This window comes from Strongylocentrotus purpuratus, unplaced genomic scaffold (assembly GCF_000002235.5).
Source record: "Strongylocentrotus purpuratus isolate Spur 01 unplaced genomic scaffold, Spur_5.0 spur5_scaffold_18, whole genome shotgun sequence".
In the NCBI taxonomy this organism is placed as follows: domain Eukaryota; kingdom Metazoa; phylum Echinodermata; class Echinoidea; order Camarodonta; family Strongylocentrotidae; genus Strongylocentrotus; species Strongylocentrotus purpuratus.
In genome coordinates this window covers 1,308,065-1,327,789 of record NW_022145603.1, presented here as the reverse complement: position 1 = coordinate 1,327,789, position 19,725 = coordinate 1,308,065, and the positions used below count along the sequence as shown (strand labels likewise).

The 19,725-nt window shown below is 37.8% G+C and overlaps 1 protein-coding gene across 1 annotated transcript in view; it reads left to right on the top strand.

The window, feature by feature from the left end:
• Window positions 1-3,394: 3,394 nt before the first annotated feature.
• Window positions 3,395-19,725, top strand: part of LOC105440818 (protein eyes shut homolog) — an 82,483-nt gene continuing 66,152 nt past the window's right edge. Inside the window, exons 1-14 of the mRNA XM_030989022.1 lie at window positions 3,395-3,591; window positions 4,067-4,291; window positions 4,875-5,124; window positions 5,711-5,899; window positions 6,902-7,018; window positions 8,531-8,736; window positions 9,276-9,360; window positions 10,949-11,155; window positions 13,885-13,998; window positions 15,094-15,342; window positions 16,892-17,083; window positions 17,381-17,565; window positions 18,117-18,300; window positions 18,802-18,927. Coding sequence (XP_030844882.1) covers window positions 4,124-4,291; window positions 4,875-5,124; window positions 5,711-5,899; window positions 6,902-7,018; window positions 8,531-8,736; window positions 9,276-9,360; window positions 10,949-11,155; window positions 13,885-13,998; window positions 15,094-15,342; window positions 16,892-17,083; window positions 17,381-17,565; window positions 18,117-18,300; window positions 18,802-18,927 — 2,272 coding nt within the window. The 5' untranslated portion in view covers window positions 3,395-3,591; window positions 4,067-4,123. The remainder of the gene's footprint in view (window positions 3,592-4,066; window positions 4,292-4,874; window positions 5,125-5,710; window positions 5,900-6,901; window positions 7,019-8,530; window positions 8,737-9,275; window positions 9,361-10,948; window positions 11,156-13,884; window positions 13,999-15,093; window positions 15,343-16,891; window positions 17,084-17,380; window positions 17,566-18,116; window positions 18,301-18,801; window positions 18,928-19,725) is intronic.

The following is a 19,725-nucleotide window of genomic DNA, read 5'->3' as shown; positions in this document are numbered from 1 at the left end:
CTCTGAGACATCTCTTACGCAGTGCTCAATTGATCACATTCCTGAATTGGCTTGTTCATTCAGAAAGCTATTTATTTTCACTTGAGCTTGAATCTGCCATAGCACAGTAGACTTTCGGTATTCTATCTGGACAGGTAGTCCGCCATCACATGGAGCCATCAGTCTTCCATTCAGACGTTGACGATTTCAACCAATACATTTCAACTTAGGTGGTTCTGGCTCTGTCCACACAGCCCATGGGATTATGCTGCTGGAGATTTCTAACAATGAGACAGTTGAATCTTCAAATAGCACAGTATCCTCAGTAGCACGTACATGAACCAAAGAAAGTTCCTTGGCGATTTGTCTTATATCTGCTGAGAAACAGGGTAAAATGTAAGCACATAATTCACAAACCCTAAGAAAATGTACAATAAACGGAAAACTGTATGTTTACATAACAAATAATGGGAAACAACAATGTCAACAAGAGTTGACTGCATTTTTTTTTTGCAGGAAACATCAGATAACATATCAATGAATAATTTTACACCAAATTAGAGGGTTTGAAAACTTATTTCATGATAATAGCAGACAAAATACAACTTTTAGATAATTTTGATAGGTTTTGAGGCAGAAATTTGCATATCAAAATATATGCAAATTTATGACGTCATTAACAATTAAAGACAATAAAATAAAATAAAATAATGTTGGTTACCTATTGTTGTATTGTTTACGAAGATCTTTTATAAATGTGGTGGAGATTAGAGTTATATCTGCTGAGAAATTGGGTAAAATGTAAGCACATAATTCACAAACCCTAAGAAAGTGTGCAAAACACTTTAAATAAGGAGCAAAAAAACAGTTTTTTCTTGGGAACATCTTTTTTCTGATATTATGGATCCCAATGAACAAAATGACACCCAAGAAGTAGGATCATAGGGGGGGGGGTGCACGGTAGCCCCCTCTGGCCCACGGACTAAGATACCGTCCGCCAAATAATTTGTTGATTTCCTCTCTTCAAATTCATTTTAATCACTCATGCGTGAAATATGCATCATATAATTGGCGTAAAATCTGTAAGACACATTTATGCATGCATTTCGAAATACAGTTCGAGGATGTTTCGCATTCTTGTTAGGAATTGAGAGAAACTACCCTCCTTTTGATTTCGAGTAGACACATGATTCATAGGAGTGCATGGTCATTTAAAAAGAGCAGATTTGATATAGGGATTCCAACAACGATCTCAGTTGATAAAGATTCTGTTTAAGGATACTTTGAAACTAGCATACGTCATTGTGATCATAGCGAATCTCATTTGGGCGATAAAATGTTTTGCAACGCATTCCAATGGAAAGGTAAGTTATGCGTCATTTTTTTTTATTGATTTCAACCCAAAATGAACAAATCACTTGCTTTCTGTTATTTTTGATCAATCAGGAGCACACTCGTTAAGATTTGAGATTAAATTATCTTTTTTCCAAAAAAATGTTTTCTTTTTCTTTTTCAAAGGCCATATTTTGGAAAAGCTTTGAACTTTGAGAGAAATATTCAGTCCATTTACAAAGTTGGATTTATTGACTTATAGTTTCACAAATGAGGTAACTCTTTCCCTCGCCGTCATTAATCGAATTGAAGATACCACTTTTGACTCGATTTTTCTGTAATCCGTCAAGTAAAGATTAATCTGTCAAAATGGGTTGTTTTTTCTCGTCATCTTTATCAAATTCATTGCCTTTTGAAATCAATTTTCACATGCTTAGGCGTTTGTACTGCTCATTCGTGTATGTTCATCAATTCATCAATGGACAGTTCATATATTTAGATAAATATTCAAATTTTTATTTGAATGCATTGTTTAGAGCGTATCTACATTGACTACGGCTCTTACCCCGACCGGTCACTGAGTTACTTTCAATACAACGTTCTTGCTTGGTACACTACAAGACTTGATACGGGGTTTCCTATCAGCTCCGGCCGGCTATACAACTACATCACTGTAAGTTTTACATTCAGCATTCAATATCGATGTGTCCTGGTATAGTGGTTCATTCACTTGACTCTGAAATCCAAGGGTTGAGGGTTCGAATCCAATCCCGGCACTAGCATCCTTTGGCAAGACATTTAATCATACTTGCAGGGCCCTAATAAATATTAGCATCGATGCTTATGAGGCTTTCCTGCGTAAACAAAAATTGGTATTTTTATCATCAACCTCTTTCATTATTATTTCAGCTATTCAATGCTGCTTCATTCTTTAATTTTGTATTTCTAAGTTCTTAGTAACACTAATGTAAAGCACTACATTTACATAACCATCTCATTCAAAAAGATAATTGTAGGGTCTTTTTTTAGAGATTAAGATAGGACATTTAGCCATGGGCTTCCTTTCAGTAAGGCCTTTGTAGCAGAGAGCTTTGATAGCAAAGTGCGGTTAATCCCACAACTCAGTACTCATTCATACCTCAGTCACACCGACAACAGACCGAACAAAATATTGCATTGCCATTAATGGCCAAAAAACAATCGGTTCGGATTCGATACGGGATCGGTTTAATGGTGTGACCAAGGTAATATGAATAACTGTTATTATCGAAAGAAAAAGAAGGCTTCTTTTTTCTGAGCATGTTCACCCCTTCTTTGTGTACATCTTCTTTGTTGTTGTTAATGAAGAGCATAATCTTGATGTCACCCACTCACACACAAGATATATTTTCTCTTTGCCTTACTCGTACAGTTCACATCGACAGGAATGATCCATTTTTCGACCTACTCTCCACGCAGTTATACACTTTCCAAATACATCAACCCGTCTACGTTCAGTTTCTTCGATCAGCTCTATGCAGACCCTGCCATTGCGGTATTTGGTGCCCCGGTTGACCTCTACCGGGGTAACCCTAAGATCTACTACCAGGTGAGCATTCGTATACTTTCGTCCCACCTCCAAACCGACTGTATACCGATCGTTTATTTCCCATTCGAGGTAATGTAATGTCTTGTTCGGACTATAGTCGGCCTGGTGCTGGCCTCCTATAGGTGTGACTAAGGTATTAGCAAGTCCGTAACTACAATCTGCGCATATAGGCAGATAAGGGTAATTTGAACCAACTTTTTAAAAACCCATCTAGTCGGTGTGTACGCATTCTCTGATACACAGATGTAAATATTATACTCAAGAGGACAAACAAAAATATATTCATGAAGCACATCGATCACTTTCGCAGTGATTATTCTAAAATGCACAAAGTGGGACGTCTCCATGTGTAAAAAATCCAGGATTAATATGAGGTATTAATATTGTTATTATTGTTTTTATTATTATTATTATTATTGTTGTTTTAATTCATTACTATTATCATTGTTATCAAACATACTTCTTGTTATTATTGTTATTATTGTCTGCATCGTCATTATAACTATTATGATGTTTTGTTTTACTAGTATGGAAACTCTGCTGCTCTGCTTGCAGCAGTGAAAGAAAGACTGTATGGAGCTCCGTCACTTCCGGCAGGATTAGAGTCCTCCCAGTTCATCAATGGAATCAACTTCATTCTTAAGGTCACGTGGGTTGATGTGCAGACTCCAGGATCAATCGCAGGACAGGAGGTGAATTTCACATCTAACACGTCGGCGTATCCAACATTAGAGGGCAGATTCGAATTACTCCCTCTCCTTTCTGTCTTATAACCCCCACCCCCTCCCTCGCAACCTCCTCCCCCATGTCCTCCTATCTGTGTACTTATTTTATCACGTATCATGATTATACAATACTTGGTGAAGTCACTGCTTTTGTGTTGATGATCCACTACAATCTGTTCCAAGTTTCTTTCCTCTTTGGAACATCGTGGTATATTAAAATAATTTTAGATTCATACGAGATGTCCCGGGTTCAATAATTGCATAGGTTGCTAGCTCTTTTCTTACATCCTCAGATAATTAAGGTGTTTTGAACACATTTGTATCCTTCTTTCCACTTGTATTTAATTTTTATCTGACAATGCTGGGGGAATAATAATTGCAGGACCCGCAGGAAGAGCAGTATTAATACTTACAACCTTATGTACACTCTTCCCTCCTTCAGACCAATACCTACCAAGCAATTCTCTTTACTGACGGCAGAAGAAGCGGTGTCTTGACGATGTATGAACAAGGAAGCTTTCAGTGGGATCCGTACTCTAAGGTTATACCTGCTAGGATTGGTTACAACATCAAACATGATAGACTGAATATCTACCAGGGAAACTATCCTGCTATACGGTACACAAGCTATCGCCCTGATCTCAGGATTGGCAACACCGGTCTCATGGTAAGGACTGTTTCCTTGAATATACTTGTAGTAAAGAATATCGTCATGTCAGGACGGCTGTCACGTCCCTTACCTACATGTAACAACATAAATCATGAGTAATTAGACAGTAAAGATTTTTACAATAAGAACAGCCTTGCTTTACGACACGCAATCAATTGTTAAGCAAACTGTAAGGACTATTAACTTGAATAAGTTAGTAATATCGTTATGTTTGGACGGTAATTATGTCTCTTACCTAAAATGATGAGATATGAATAAACAATATTAGGTAGAAAGTAGAATCACTATACTATGCGCTACGTCAGCTATTGCTCTGATCTTAGAATTACACTGGTCTCATAGTAATTAACATTTCCCTGAATATAATTAGGAATGTCGTTATTTTAGGGTAGCTTTTACGTCATCCCCCCCCCCCCCCCACCTTAATAGTGAAATAAATCATAACAAATTATTGAAGCTTATTACAAATTACAAGAGCCCTGCTATATTATACAACCAAGATAATAATCATGATAATAATAATAATAATAATTACATGGATCACACCGTAGTTCAAACCATGTTTTGCTCATACGTACAGGGGAGAGACATCTATCGTCTTGACACAAATCCTGACTGGTACGTCAACCCCCGCCGTTACTGTCAAGATTGGTACCTGGATGATCTCTCAAAGATATCATATGCACGGTGGGCACAGCCATGTCCTTGCACCCGCTGGCAGGCCAGGATCGATCGAAGGTTTACTCGATGCAACTATCCCTCCTACGGATATGGTTACGGATACGGGTTTAATTATGGCTACAGCTATGGCCTGCAGAGTTATAACTACGGTGAGCAGCATTGTTTTAATGTCCCTTTATAATAATCATAACGGCCCCTGTAATTATAATTACATCAGCATTGCCAGGTATGTCCATTTACACATGTGCCGAGAGGGACAAATGTCAATAAAAATACTTGTACATGGATGTAAACACCATACAATGAAGGATCAAAACCCAGGACCGTCTATCGAAAGGACGTTAGTGCCGGGCAAATTTTTGAATGAAATATAAAATACTTAATTTAAATTTTCATTTCTATTTCAATTCCTTTTCATTCAGATCATTCCAATACCTCAACGTATCATTATGTCAACTACACAATCAAACTTTTCAATTGTTTCCTTCATACAGTTTCTTTCCTAATTTAGTCACATGACCAGTACCCGACTTCTTTTAACTACTATCGTAGCCAAAACTTCTGAACGGGTGTGTGTGGGGGGGGGGGGGGGTGTTGACACCCAAACACCTTGGATTGGATAGATCTAAGTTACGTGGATAATCTTCTATTTTTAGCGAATGATACGGAGGGGCGGGGAGCATAGACCACTGTGCATTTCATTAACCATGTTTCCTCTCTGCATTCTGTTAACAGATGGAAGAGGAACGACCTGTTACCAGCCTAGATGGCCCTCATTTGGTGGTGGTGGATACCGTTGTACATACGATCAGTCTGCTTTGAGCAGGGGTTATAGGGCCAGTCACTACCAAGCAGTCATGCCCTCCAATCGTCGATTCTTCTCTTATTACTATTATTCCCTTGATTACTATTATTCTTGGATTGGTGAGTACACCTAAATTCCTGTGATTCCAATTCACTAACGTTACATTGAAAGGCGTTGCAGGTAGGCCCATACGCGGGGGGGGGGGGGGGGTGGGGGTTAAACCCCCCCATCCCCTTTGAGATTGTTTATTTGTGTATTTTAGAGACCCCCCCTTTTTTTTCTTCTTTTTTTTACCTAAAAAGGTGACCTTACCCCCCCCCCCCCCCCCCCCTTGGAAAAATCCTGCGTACGCTACTGGTTGCAGGGATATGCAAGGTGAACATCTCAAAATGGTGTAAAAATCATAACCCAAAACTTTCCTTATAATAAAGTGGCAAAATGTTCATTATTCGCAAAAAGACAGTCATTTTTATTTTTCAAGTTTGCATTTTTCAACTGGCAGTGTTTAATTCAACCCCATTTGTTGTGTACAAATTGGGCCTTCATTCCTTAATCATAGAGAATAAACCACAGAGTCATCTTAGATTGTGTACATACTTTCATAAACTCATCTTGCTCTTACAGTTTAATTTTGAGATAATTTATTGAAGGCTTGCTAATCTGTGACGTGGGCTTTTAAATGGAAACAATTTCTACAAGGGTGACGTCTGGTTCTCTGTCTTTTATGTTTCCATGTGTGTTAGATGTGTTATGATAATCAATTCATTTGAAACATCCCCTAAAAGCATTTACTTATTTAATGCCAATAGTAATAAAAACGTAAAATTAAAATTTTGATATTTCCTTGTTTTTTTCTTCTGAGCGTTTGTTTTAGTAATAAAACGTAATTGGACAACTGTACAAAACAAACTCTGGGACATTCGGCCACTATTCAATTTGCTAATTGTTATCTCACATGCACGCCCCTCTCTTTCTGTCCCTCCCCCCCCTCCATCTCTCTTTTTCTCTTTTGTCTCTTTCTCCCTCTCTCGCTCTCTTCTTTCTCTCTCTGTCTTCTTTCTCAATCTCTTTTTGCCCTTTCTTAATGATCTCCTTTTCTAAACTCGTTTTCATTTATTCAGAGAGGGACGTCCTACCCCGTTTCTTCTGCTGTGGTCTGGCTGGAGGGAATTTCTGTAACCTTTACGAAAGTCGTCGTCCAAGATCTCACTGCTGGGGATATAGACGGCCATGGTTCGGTAAGATTATGTCTAGGGTATTTCTAAACAAATAATTAATAATCATAATCTAATTATCTTACAGTTGTACTCATATATATGCACATCATTGTTTTGTTTGGTTTGATATCCATACATAGCAACATATTTGTTTTCAACTCCTAGCATTATTATATCAAATTGATAATTAGATAGGCCAATATGTTTTGATAAGGTGCATATACAGACACAATTCACATAGAAATTAAGGCTGTGCATTACCGTGTAATGAGGTAATCGAGTACACTCCCAGGCTTGTTTGTTTGTTTTTGAATTCTTGAATGTTGGTGTTTTTTCTGATTTTGTTTTTTTGTGTTTTTTTTTGGTTGCCACCACCATACTACTTGAGATACTTAGCTAGGTATCTAAGTCCGTCTCCGAAAACTCAAGCGATTACACTTGAGTTGCAGTTGAAGGCGCCGATTTAATAATAATAATAATAGTAAACAATGCTGTTTTTAAAACCAAAAATGACAGAAAAATCAATTTCCCTCCAAGTCCAAACAGAAATCCGGACATTTGGTCCCAGTTTCTTAGTGGTGAGTTGACAGTGATTGAGCTGGGAAACATTTTTACCCACGGTAGAGTATTTTTTTTTTACACGGCAGCGAGGGGAATTTCTAGATTAATTCCAATGAAACCGCTCGCAAAGAGTCTAGACTAGACTAAATCGGAGTACTAACAGTGCAGTGTATTATAAAGGGAATTGTACTTAACGTGTAGATCTAGAGAAGGAAACGATGAAAGACATCTAAAGGAAAACAAGAAAACAAAATAGATGTCTTATGCAATAAACAGTGACGGCAGTATGATATTATATGCGACACCATGGCACAGAGAGCGTGAACATAATATACATGCCCTCGGCCACGTACCAACAACACAGAGTACGGTACATGGACAACACAAGTCATATTCAGTACAGGCACTTCAGACTAGACTCTCCGCGAGCGGTTTCATTGGAATTAATCGAGCTTTTCCCCTCGCTGCCGTGTTAATAAAAAGCCAACTTTCTTGTTATTTTTGGAGTATTTTTCAGATAAACATTGATATTAGTAAACACCTTTTTACAGGTTTCACGGCAACCCGCTTATCTATGAGTTATCTACCGTAATGTCTCAGATCCGGAGTTACGGGTCAAATTTTGAATACGTTTCTGAACAAGCGCCCTGAAATGGCCCCAGTAAGAAGGCTGGTAGGGGTTACATCATTCTGACAAAGATCTTGAATCAAATACCAATGCAAAATGAAATAAAAACAGTACATTATCTAATTATTTTATTAAGTCAAGTGACGAGACCCCAAAACATTGTGTTTCCTAATTAGAGCGCATTTGCGTTTACCGGTAGGCCTACCTCTGTTTGATTATTGGAGGGATTGCTTTGAAAAAAAAATCATGTTGGGTTTGGTGATCCCATAGTATGCAGTTGCTTCTACTTTGTTCACAATGCAATAAGAAGTTTGATCGCGCCATCTCGATTCTTAACATTTCAGGATGGTTTTGGGGCGACCCGCACATCAATACCCTTGACGGTAGGAAGTACACCTTCAATGGTCTTGGGGAATACACCACGATGTCTTACAGTCATGGTGACCCGTTCATACTGCAATCCAGAACTGGTAAGGCGTTTAACAACAGCATGCCTGTGGAACATGGGACAGTCTTCACAGGGTTCGCTGCAACACAAGACATCACTAAGGTAGGTGGTTCTGCCGGTGTCGCAGGCGATTTGTACTTAATCCCGGCAGAATGAATCTCCTAGCTGGAACTGATGGCATGTACCACCGGCGATAGCCCATCGGTCAGGTGATTCTGTTCTTGCGACAAGTACTTCAGATTTGTTTTCATCAAAGGTGCAGAGTTGTGGTAAGGGTGCAGTGTGCGATTTAGGGTCTAAATTAGGATTTTGGTTAGTCTAGGAAATTCTACAGAGCTGCAACAGTCACATGTTGGTAAATCCTTCACTAACTAAATTTACCAGAATATACATAATTCCTTAACCTTAAACCTAATCCTAAAGCCTGTTGCACACAGATGACAAAACTCATGCCATCCGCTACTATATCATTGTCTCCTCTCACCCTTCTCTCCCCTCTCCTTCTACATACATATTTTGTTTAAAGATTGGGTCATTTACTTTGCAAAATACATACAATACAGCTCTTAGGTCACCATTTGAATTTGTGATAAATACTGTTTAATTTCAATTCAATGTTTGTTTTGCCATATTTGTGATAGGTCGAATTTCAGCTGAATTATAACAGGACAGAAATGAGTATTCTAATTAATGGTACTACCATCAATATGACGGAATTCCTAGAGGGTAAGTTTACATAATTGACTTTTAGATTTAATATAACATCTACAAAAACTTAACCCTATCTAGTCCAGAGGGGGGGGGGGGGGGGGGCTTTAGAATTTTTCGCGATAATTTTTTAACGCAAAAAAATCTTGCACTGATATTTGTGACTTTTTTCTTTCGAGTCTTGCACATGTTTTGAAGGAAATTTCTCGACAATCGGACCTACCATTACAAAGTCACGTGTCCTTTTGTCTTTGCATGTCAGCCCGAAAATCGCTCATTTTTGTGATTTGTGTACAAAACATATGGAAATATCATTTTTCAAATAAAGAGATAAAACATTGGTTATTTGGTCTTGTTTATAGTTTAGGTGTTTATTTTGGGGTCAAAATAGATGAATTATAGTTGGAAATGAAATAAAACAACAAAAACAATGAAATACATAAGTTAAAGAAACAAAGAAATACATGAGAAATTATCAAAACAATAGATAACATAAGGAATAACCCTGCTTTTTCATTTTTTTGTGTTGTATTATTATTTCTAATGGTCTAAAAAATATATGTAGTGAGAAAGAATGCTTAAATATGAATAATGTCTGATTTATGGGCAAAAATGTGAATTTGATGACCTTATTTGCATAAATTACCATAAATATGCAAATGAGTGAATTTTTCAAAAAATTAAAATTACCATAGTATTATATACACTTCACTTGACATGTATGCAAATTTTTGCGACGATCGGTCGTTTCACGGCCGAGATCGTAGGGGAGGGTTCTAGAAGCCCCCCCCCCCCCCGACTATGCAGTTTCAAAATAGCCCGGGCTAAATAGGGTTAAACGAGCAGTGGAGAGGCGATTTGTTTAACTCGTCAAGGCACGTTGTATCATCTCGCCAACGCGCCTCGTTAAAGTCAATGGAGAAAGCGAGTTGTCAAAAGTCGCCAAATCGCCTTGTTTAAGCCGAGAAGGCAGCTGGTGAGAACTCACCAAGTTGCCTCCTTGCCTTCTCGATTCAAACAAGGTGCCGTGTCAGTTTTAAATACTCGCATTCTCGTCTTAAACATATATCGCCTTGGTGAGTTTTGACAACGTCGCTTCTCGCGATCTCATCCTTAACACATCGCCTTGGCGAGTTAAACAGATCGCCTCATCTATGTTCTGGATGTTCTTAGCGAGGATGTGACAGTCGTTCATTCTTTGAAGCTGTTCCATCGCTGGTACGGAAATGAACATCTCCTAACTGATATCATTATCAACCCAGATTGGTATTTAGAACCCAAATGTATTTTGTTGATGAAATGTAAATGTATTTGTTCACATACAGTACATGAAATTATGGATTTTATTTAATAGTTGATACGGCATTCATCCTATCCGGCTTTGAGCATTTAGGATTAAATTAAAAACAAGTCAAATGGATCAGAAAAATGCAGATGCATTCGATCTGGATTATTCAATTTTCATCCCATCCTCTATCTTAAATATAAATCAAACTACCCTTTCCTCTCACATTCAGAGCACTTTTGCTCATTTAATTCGAATTCCATCCTATCCATCTTGGGACTTTGAACTAAATACCAAATGCATCCATTCTCAATAATATAGATGGTATCGACTCACCGGATCCAACCTTCATCCTATCCGCGGAGAACGACACTGTCTCTGAAGGTGAGATTAAGGTCACAGCGCTGTTCCAACCAGAAGGCTATCCCAGTTCGTCCTTCACCGTGACCTTCAAGAACGGCCTCTTAGATCTGGGTGTCATGGTCCCTTCTGAGTATGCGCAGAACGGAACCGGGAGGGGTCTGCTCGGTAAGGCATTTTTTTTATTACATCAGATTTTCTTTCTTTATTTCTTTATTATTATTATTCCTATATTTGTTAATAATAATAATAATAATATTGGATTCTTATATAGCGCACGTATCGACCTTGCAAGGTCCTCAAGGCGCTCCAACATTACCCGGCTATGCTAGGCTGCCGATTTCGACGCTCACAGCATTTTAAGGAATTCCTTCCTACCGGTACCCATTCGATCTGCATTAGGTTAGGTGGTCTGTCATCGACAGACCACCTATTGATTTTGTCAGAATTTTCTTTGTTTTTTTATTTATTAGGTGGTATGTCATATTCGACAGATCACCTATTGATTTCGTCAGAATTGTCTTCTATTTATTTTTATTTATTTCTCCGCATTTGCTTGAACAGTCATAGGTCATTGTCATAAGATGTGTCTCCAACATTTTCAAGTTCATCAGGTCATTGTGACGTCTACCAGGCGCCATTTTGTGAAATTTTCAGAAAATCAAGTCATGACCATATCTTCATTACGGAAAGTCATTTCTCAAACATATTTATCATGATCAAGGTAAATTTCTGTCCGGTCAATTTAAGGTCAATAAACGCGCGCGTCAGTGCTGGACTGCTTGCGAAATGTTGAAATGCTCAAAATCACTTTTTAATCAAATGAAAGTACGTTTCAGGCAATTTTAAGCATTTCAAAATTTTGCACGCGAGCATCATCATTCGTCATGGCCGTTTGCAACATAGAATCAATTTTTATGCCTCCGCTACAAAGTAGCTGGAGGCATTATGTTTTCTGGTTGTCCATCCGTCCGTACGTCCCGTTCTTGTGATCGCGTTATCTCAAGAACCGATTGATGAATTACCGCCAAACTTGGGTCATGTATGTATCTTGCAGAGCTAATGAAGTGATAAGATTAAGGGGTACGAGGTCAAAGGTCAAAGATCACAGGGTTCATTATGTATGCAAAAATAGTTTGTGATCGCGTTCTCACAAGAACCGATTAATGGATTACCGCCAAACATGGGTCATGTATGTATCTTGCAGAGCCAATGAACTGATAAGATTTTACTGTCATGAGGTCAAAGTTCAAAGGGTCATACACGTATATGAAAATAGCTTTTAATCACAATATTCTGAGAATGGATTACACTCAAATTTGAATTTTTAAACTAGCTTCTGTTTTTGTTTGTAAAATCGCTCATTGCCGGAGGCATCATTTTGACTGCTTGCAGTCGAACATCCATAGGGTTCTTTATATTTGAATAGAGTATGAGTCAGAAATATAATTTCATGTCTAATTTCGACATTAAGTATATCATGACATAATATTGGCCTTGAACTCAAAATATGAATTTGCATATTATGATGTCAGCATATTTATGGAAAAATGATGATATTGATTGGGATCATGTCGAAATTTTCAATTGAAAGTTAAAATTGCGAGTATGCCAAGGCCGTTTGTCAGCTTTGCATGTAAAGTATATGGGAAATATTTTGGTCTATTTGTTAAAACACTTGCCTCCCGTTCTGGCGACCCACATTCAATTTCCAGTGGCTCAATTTTCCCTTTTAATTTTGTTGCTGTCATTTCATATTTGATTTTATCACCTTCTTCAAAAATTATAACATATCATATACAATCACCAAAAATATGATAAAATGCCTAATTTGGCGTGTTATATTTATCGGAGAGGAATGTCAATAGTTTGCGTACATGGGAAATCTGATTCCTTGTAGTGTATTAAACCTATATAGGGTTAATCTTAAAGTCCGCTACAATATCAAATAGTCTTATTTCTATGATGCTAGCCTCCTTCCCAGACGTTCTTTATTTTCCATTTATTCAGCCTTCAGGTATATATTTTATTTATGCTGGAAATATTGAATGCCTTATTCTCAATGCATCTCTCTCTCTCTATCTCTCTCTACTCTTTCACCCTCTCCCTCTCTCTGTCTCCCTTTCCCTCTCTTGCTCTGCCCCCTCTTCTCTTGCTCTCTCTCTCTCTCCCTCTGTCTCTGCCTCTTTTTCTCTCTCCATCTCTCCGTTAACAACAAAGATCCTTTGAAAAAAAACAGGCAGACCACCTCATTCGTCTTCAAGGGACAAATTCTTATATCATTTATATTGCTTCTCTCCACCCAGGCGTGATGGCTTTGTGGTAGAGCAGTGGTCTCGTAAAGGGCAGGGCCGTGATTCGAAACCAATTGATGCGCTATAGTGCCGTTTAGTATGGCATTAATCTTCATTACCTCACTGTAGGTCCCTCGGATAGGACTAATAGCCATTGATACCCTGGATGCTTGCAAGCGTACACATGCTTTCTTAGCATGGGTACCCGGTATGATTAGAAAGTCATCGCTGTTGACTCAGCATTGTGAACGTCTGTAAAATACGACCTCAATCGTTATATCTTTCAAGCGCTTTCGTTAGGTATATGTAAAGGGCGTCTCTATATTTTTATAGGGAAAAACTGCAGAGAAATCTACTTGACAAGTAACTCTAAACCTTTCCCTAATCTCATACCCTAACATTTTACTGCTTCTAACATATTGCCTCTAACCTTAATCCGAAAGTCCATTTATCTGTTTTTCAATATGGGTGTCAGAAAACTTTGCTGTACGTTTTCAACATGCAATACCAAAAGGTCCTCAGAATGATTTCAGTTTTAAGGTTTTACAAATTGAAACAATGAAAAAAAAAAATGTGATACTTTTTTTCTTTGTGTTGAAACAGGTAATGTAAATGGGAACAAATCAGATGATTTTCTGCTCAGAAATGGAACATTATTAATGGATCTGCCTGAGAGAAATTTAACAGACAGAGACATATTTCAGTTTGGACAGTCATGTAAGTATTCAAAAGAGTTTTATTGCCATACCATGTCTTAATGTTTATTGAGATCAATCCTAAATGTATTCAATATTATAAACTCAGTGTTTGTTGTGTGTTTTCTATTGTTGAGTAACAATTTGAGGCAGCATTTTGTCAGCGTGCCTTTTATCATTTGTATTTCTTTATCCTATTGTAGTATACAATTTATAAAGAGTACAGTGTGCTTTTTTAATGATTTTGTTTCACTATAAATGCTAAAATATATGTAGGACAGACTTCTCACACTTGTGGGCATGGTCTAGTGTATAGGGTGTAATGTATAAATCTCTCTCTTACAGTAATGAATTCATATTAACAGGGAATCAAAAGTAAAATAATTCAGAAGTATTTACGTAGAAAGCTCATTGTGTTGGCGTGAGCTGATTCTTTTAAATAATGAATTTACCTCTAAACCTTTTTGCCCCCCCCTCCAATTTTAAAATTATTTCATACTATATTGTAGGTTTTTTGTCTTTATATTGTGTTTATCGCTGTATTTTGTGATATCTTTAACTGATATATGCTCAGTAATATAAATAATATAAATTATAATATTCGGGGAACTCTTTATTCAAGGCCACCATGGGCTTTTCCTTTGTTCTTCTATTTTATTTGAAGCTATTGTATTAACTGCACATTCTTTGTATATATACTTTTATGTTTATTTGCATTTGCTGTGTTTTTCATGAAAATTAAATGAATAAACGAACTCAAACTCAAACTCGAATAACACTATTTTGGGGGGATTCGTATCCAGTAGGACTTTAAATTGTGCATGATATTCTCCATCTAACTGATTAGATGGGCAGTAAAGAGAAAGGAAAACGAAAGGAACACCAAGGAAGAGGTTGATAGATTTTCTTTAGGAAGACGGTAGAGAAATTCATCTGATGATGATTGTGATGATCATGATGATGATGATGATTGTGATAATGATGATGATAATGATAATAATGATGATGATGTTAATGATGATGGTGATGATGTAGATTCTCCAGTCATGTCAGGAATACTGTATCTTCACTAATCTCCCATGAACTATTTGTTAACATTGATTTTGTTACTTCTCAGGGATGATCAGTGAAAACGAATCGCTGTTTGAATACGACGATGGGAATTGGAGTTACTACAATCCTAGCGACTACAAACCAATGTTCTTAGACGAGCTGCTCGCTCTCGACAACGACCGAACCGAGGCGGCAAGAGAGGCTTGCGGGGAGGACGAGGCGTGCCTGTTCGACTACCTCGCCGTGAGTCCTGAGATGGGTCAACAAACTATGACCACAGGGAACCAACTCGACAATGACCTCCTAAACCTTGGTGAGATGTGGCAATAGGCTGCACCGTTTTGATACTTTTGGGGAGATCAGGAGATGTTTCGTAATCAACCCTGTTAGAATGCATGAAATTGCCACAATGGCTCAGTGGTAGAGCAGTGGTCTCGTAGCCGGGAGGTCCGGGGTTTGAAACCAAGTCGATGGCGCTAGTGCCCTTTGGTAAGGCATTAACCCTCATTACTAGGTCCACCTGAGAGGATTTAAAGCTGTTGGTCCCCTGATTGCTTACTAACAAGCATACACATGCTTTCGGCTTAGCAGTCATGTAAAACAAACAAACAAATGAACAATTAGACCAAGTCAGTGTGTTTAGAACACCGTGGCCAACCTTTTAAAGCTCGCGGGCCACAGTTATCGATCGACATAACCTGGCGGGACGTAGGTAGTCTCCCCACCCCACCCCCCCCCCCCCCTCAGGGTACTCAGATTTGGGTTGGACGGGGGTGTGCCGCTCAAGCCCCGAAACCCCTACCCATTCTTAGGAGTCATTAGTCTCGAAAAAATACACATTTTTCACAATTTTCAGGTATTTTTCGGAATGTTTAAGGGCAAACACCCGAAAATTTTGAAAAAGGGACCCATTTTTAATGGTATTTTTGTTAAAAGGATTTTTTGTGAAAAAGTAACACGTTAGAGCGGCACGACCCCGTATGTCCTCATGTGTGAGTACCCCCCCCCCCCCCCAACACACACACACACACACACTCGCTCATGCAATATGTGTACATACACCTGCAATTTTCCAATAACAAACAAGCAAACAACAAAATCAGTGGGGAAAAAATCAGGCTTACTTTTTTAGTTTGATTTCGTGGTGACAAGTGAGCTATTAAAAGTAGTTAACCTTTCTCTTCCTTGAAGAAATACTTCAGAGACCAATATAATTTAAAATTTCTGCCTTCATCAAAAACTTTCCTTTTCTTCGCAGGTCGATACCATTTTTGGTTGTTATTTCAAATAAAATCAAGGACACAGCGTAAAGAATATCCTAACTTTACTATTTGAACACTGTACATCTCATTGTACGCGGTGTATAGGGGAGGGGACTATCCAGTTTACTATTAAGATTCATGAGAACATTCAACGGCGGGAGAAAAGGGTTGTAAGTTTCAAAACAAGTATGGCATTTCAAACATATTTCTTGATTCACAACATTTGTATATTAACAAACGTTACTGCATGCAAAAATTACAAACTTAAATAAACACGGCGAGTGAAGTAAATGTCGTTAATGTAATGAAATGAGAGGGAATTTGAGGAGTTTTGTATCAACCACGTAACGAGTCAATATAACATCTTGTGAATGATGAAAACAAATTAAGAAAATAGAGATAGCTGTGTGTAAATGTTTTACCCTATTTCATCGCTGCTATGCAGCCCGCATTTCTTTTATGAACTATTTTTTTATAATTACTTTCTCAATGCTTCGCGGGGCTTTTGCCCCGAGTTATCCTTTTTTTCCCTTCTTAATCGTGACATATTAATTGATTAAAATATGGCTGCATTTTTGTTATACTTTTGAAATCATATAGATAATTTTCCTCCGAACGTAACCAACGTGGTAGAGACTAGCGAGACAGATGCTTTACAAGAAGGGGAGGTTCTCTTCATGCAAGTGGGCGTGACCGTTACCTTGGAGATTTCTGCACATGACCCTAACGAAGATGATGAGGTATTCTTTACTTTCAACGATACAGCACCAGATGGCGCCAATATCAGCTCAGGTATGAACAAAAGAATTGCTTATGAACTTGTTTTTAAAATATCATAACAAATTATACTCTTTAAGATGATAGATCAGACTGATTATTTGTCAAACGATGAATCGCAATGCTAAATATGCAGATTGATCTTTTGATGAGTGCACCTTATACTGATCTCTCCTTTCCCTTTCCCCCTTCCGTCTCCTTATCTTTCTGATGCCTTCTCTCCTTAATTCACTTTCTTTGTGACTCCTCTCTGCCTCTCTCCTCCCTCTCATCCCACTCACTGTTTCCCCTCTCTCTGTCTCCCTCATAAAGATGGTATCTTGACCTGGACACCACCTGACCTGAATGTATCATCTATCGAGATCATTGTGATGGACAACCGAGGAGCAGAGACATCGCTGGCATACAAGGTCTTGATCTGCCGATGTGAGAACGAAGGCGTGTGTGACTTCGACAACCAAGCTGAGGGGCAGGATCTAAATGCCAACGGATTTGCGGTGAGTATATTGGTATAGCCTTTAGTTATACGACACATGCTCTGAATATTATGATTATAACGTGTGGTAAATTCCCTATTAAACCCACTCCCCTCCCTTCTGAGCAAATCTACAAGTTGTTATGGCGTGAGGGGTTCAAATGATCCATCTGACCACTAAAACATAAACTCAGGTTATTATGAAAATGAGGTAAAAAGGTACTGCACTTATAAATCCACGAACTGGACTATTTCCAAGTCACACCCACAATCACCTGACAAAATAACACACCCTCAACACTATAACAGAGACAGTCCTAATTGCTTTTCGTGTTTCAACGGGTGAATTTCGCACAATCTGTGTGGGATGCGTGTAATGGAGGAGGAAAAAGATGATTGAAAAATACAAATATATAAAAATGGACAAAATCTGGACTAGACTTATACCATGCTTGGCTGTTTTGATCAATTTCCCCTTCACGGATTCTGGCTCCGTTTTCATATACATATACATATACATTCATTTACATATACATGATAAGCATGAATGTACTCATAACAATGTATTTACAGGTGGTCATGTGCAACTGTTCTGGTGGTTGGTCGGGTGATCATTGTGATGTAGACTATGATTCATGTGAGGGTATGCCCTGCTACGAGGGGGTTATCTGCTTCGATGAGCCCCCGTCTTCAGACGAAGAGTACACATGCGGCCCTTGTCCACCCGAGCTCTCAGGCGATGGTACCACTTGCTTTGGTGAGCTTGTTTTAAAGGGGCCAATCATACATATTCTTCTTTCTCCCCCTTTCTTTTCTTGCTGTTTTTGTTTTGTTTTATGGGTATACTATATTTAAAAGTTTGGCTTTCAACACTACCTTTGTAAAGAGAGATTACAAATAAAATGTTCTCATAGTGAAGGTACACAAGCAACTTGTGAGTAGACTGCTCGACCCAAATGCTAATATTTCACTGTAATCTTAATAGAAGCCACTAAACTGTAGAAGAATGCATTTAGAAGACATTTTAAGAGTAAGTTAGTTTAAATAAATTTGATTTAAATTCAATCATACTCAGTAAAAAAATATTGTGTTGGTTTCTTTTTCACGAGTTTAGCAGCGAATGTTGGACATTATCTCCTTCTGTCAAATGCAAAGGCATTGTATGATACGGATTATTCAAGTAGGGGATAAGCCATTTTCATATAAATTGTCCTTATAAAGTCTGGTTCATCTCATCTTTTACCATGTCTCTTTTTAGATTTCAATGAATGTGCTGATAACGATACGAATGACTGTGAACAGAATTGTGAAAACAATCTAGGTTCTTACACGTGTTCGTGTAACACCGGTTATATGCTTGCCATCGATCAACGTTCCTGTGACGGTAAGTAAACAAACAACTGCAAAATAATGATACTTAAGGGTGGCAGTGGGGTAATATATCGTGTTATCACGCACCCTATATTGATTAAGAATATCTTGTCAAGCATAGAAGCTACCCCCTATAAACTATATACTGTTTGAAAGCTTTTACTCTGAAGAATAAGATAATAACAACCACAAAGCCATTCAACTATAATAAAAGTGGAATGAGAGATTTCCAAACAAAACAATTAGAGATTTTTCAGAAATAAAAACTGCAACCACTACTACTCAGAAGTGTACAGGTATATCACTTGTTGGATTTAAAGGTAGATAGTATGTTTATATAACTTGAATTTAATGATGGCTTTTTGAAAAATTCTGCTGTTTTTACAGTGAGATAAAAGTGATTTGAAAAAATCAGAAAACCTCATGAAAAATCAGAAAACCTCATGAAAAACAGAAATATTTTTGTTTACCATATAGGTACTCTTAAAAACCATCATCAACACATTTTTCTCCTTGAAATAAACATTTCCTCCAAATTTGAACAAAATTGAATGAATAGTTTTTAAGTTATAGCATTTTAGATTTGAAAATGATAAATGTTGGCGTTATAATGTATGAAGAATATCAGTAGGTGTGCACTAAATATTCCATGGAAAAGAAAATTTGTTGCTTCTCCTAAATGATGACTGGAGAAGAAAGTGAAGCAGAAGTTAATATGTTTAGGAATTAAATGCTCACTTGATGCCTGTTTCAAAGATATTAGATGATAATGAATTAGTCATTGTACATTCCGGATCCATAACCACATCCA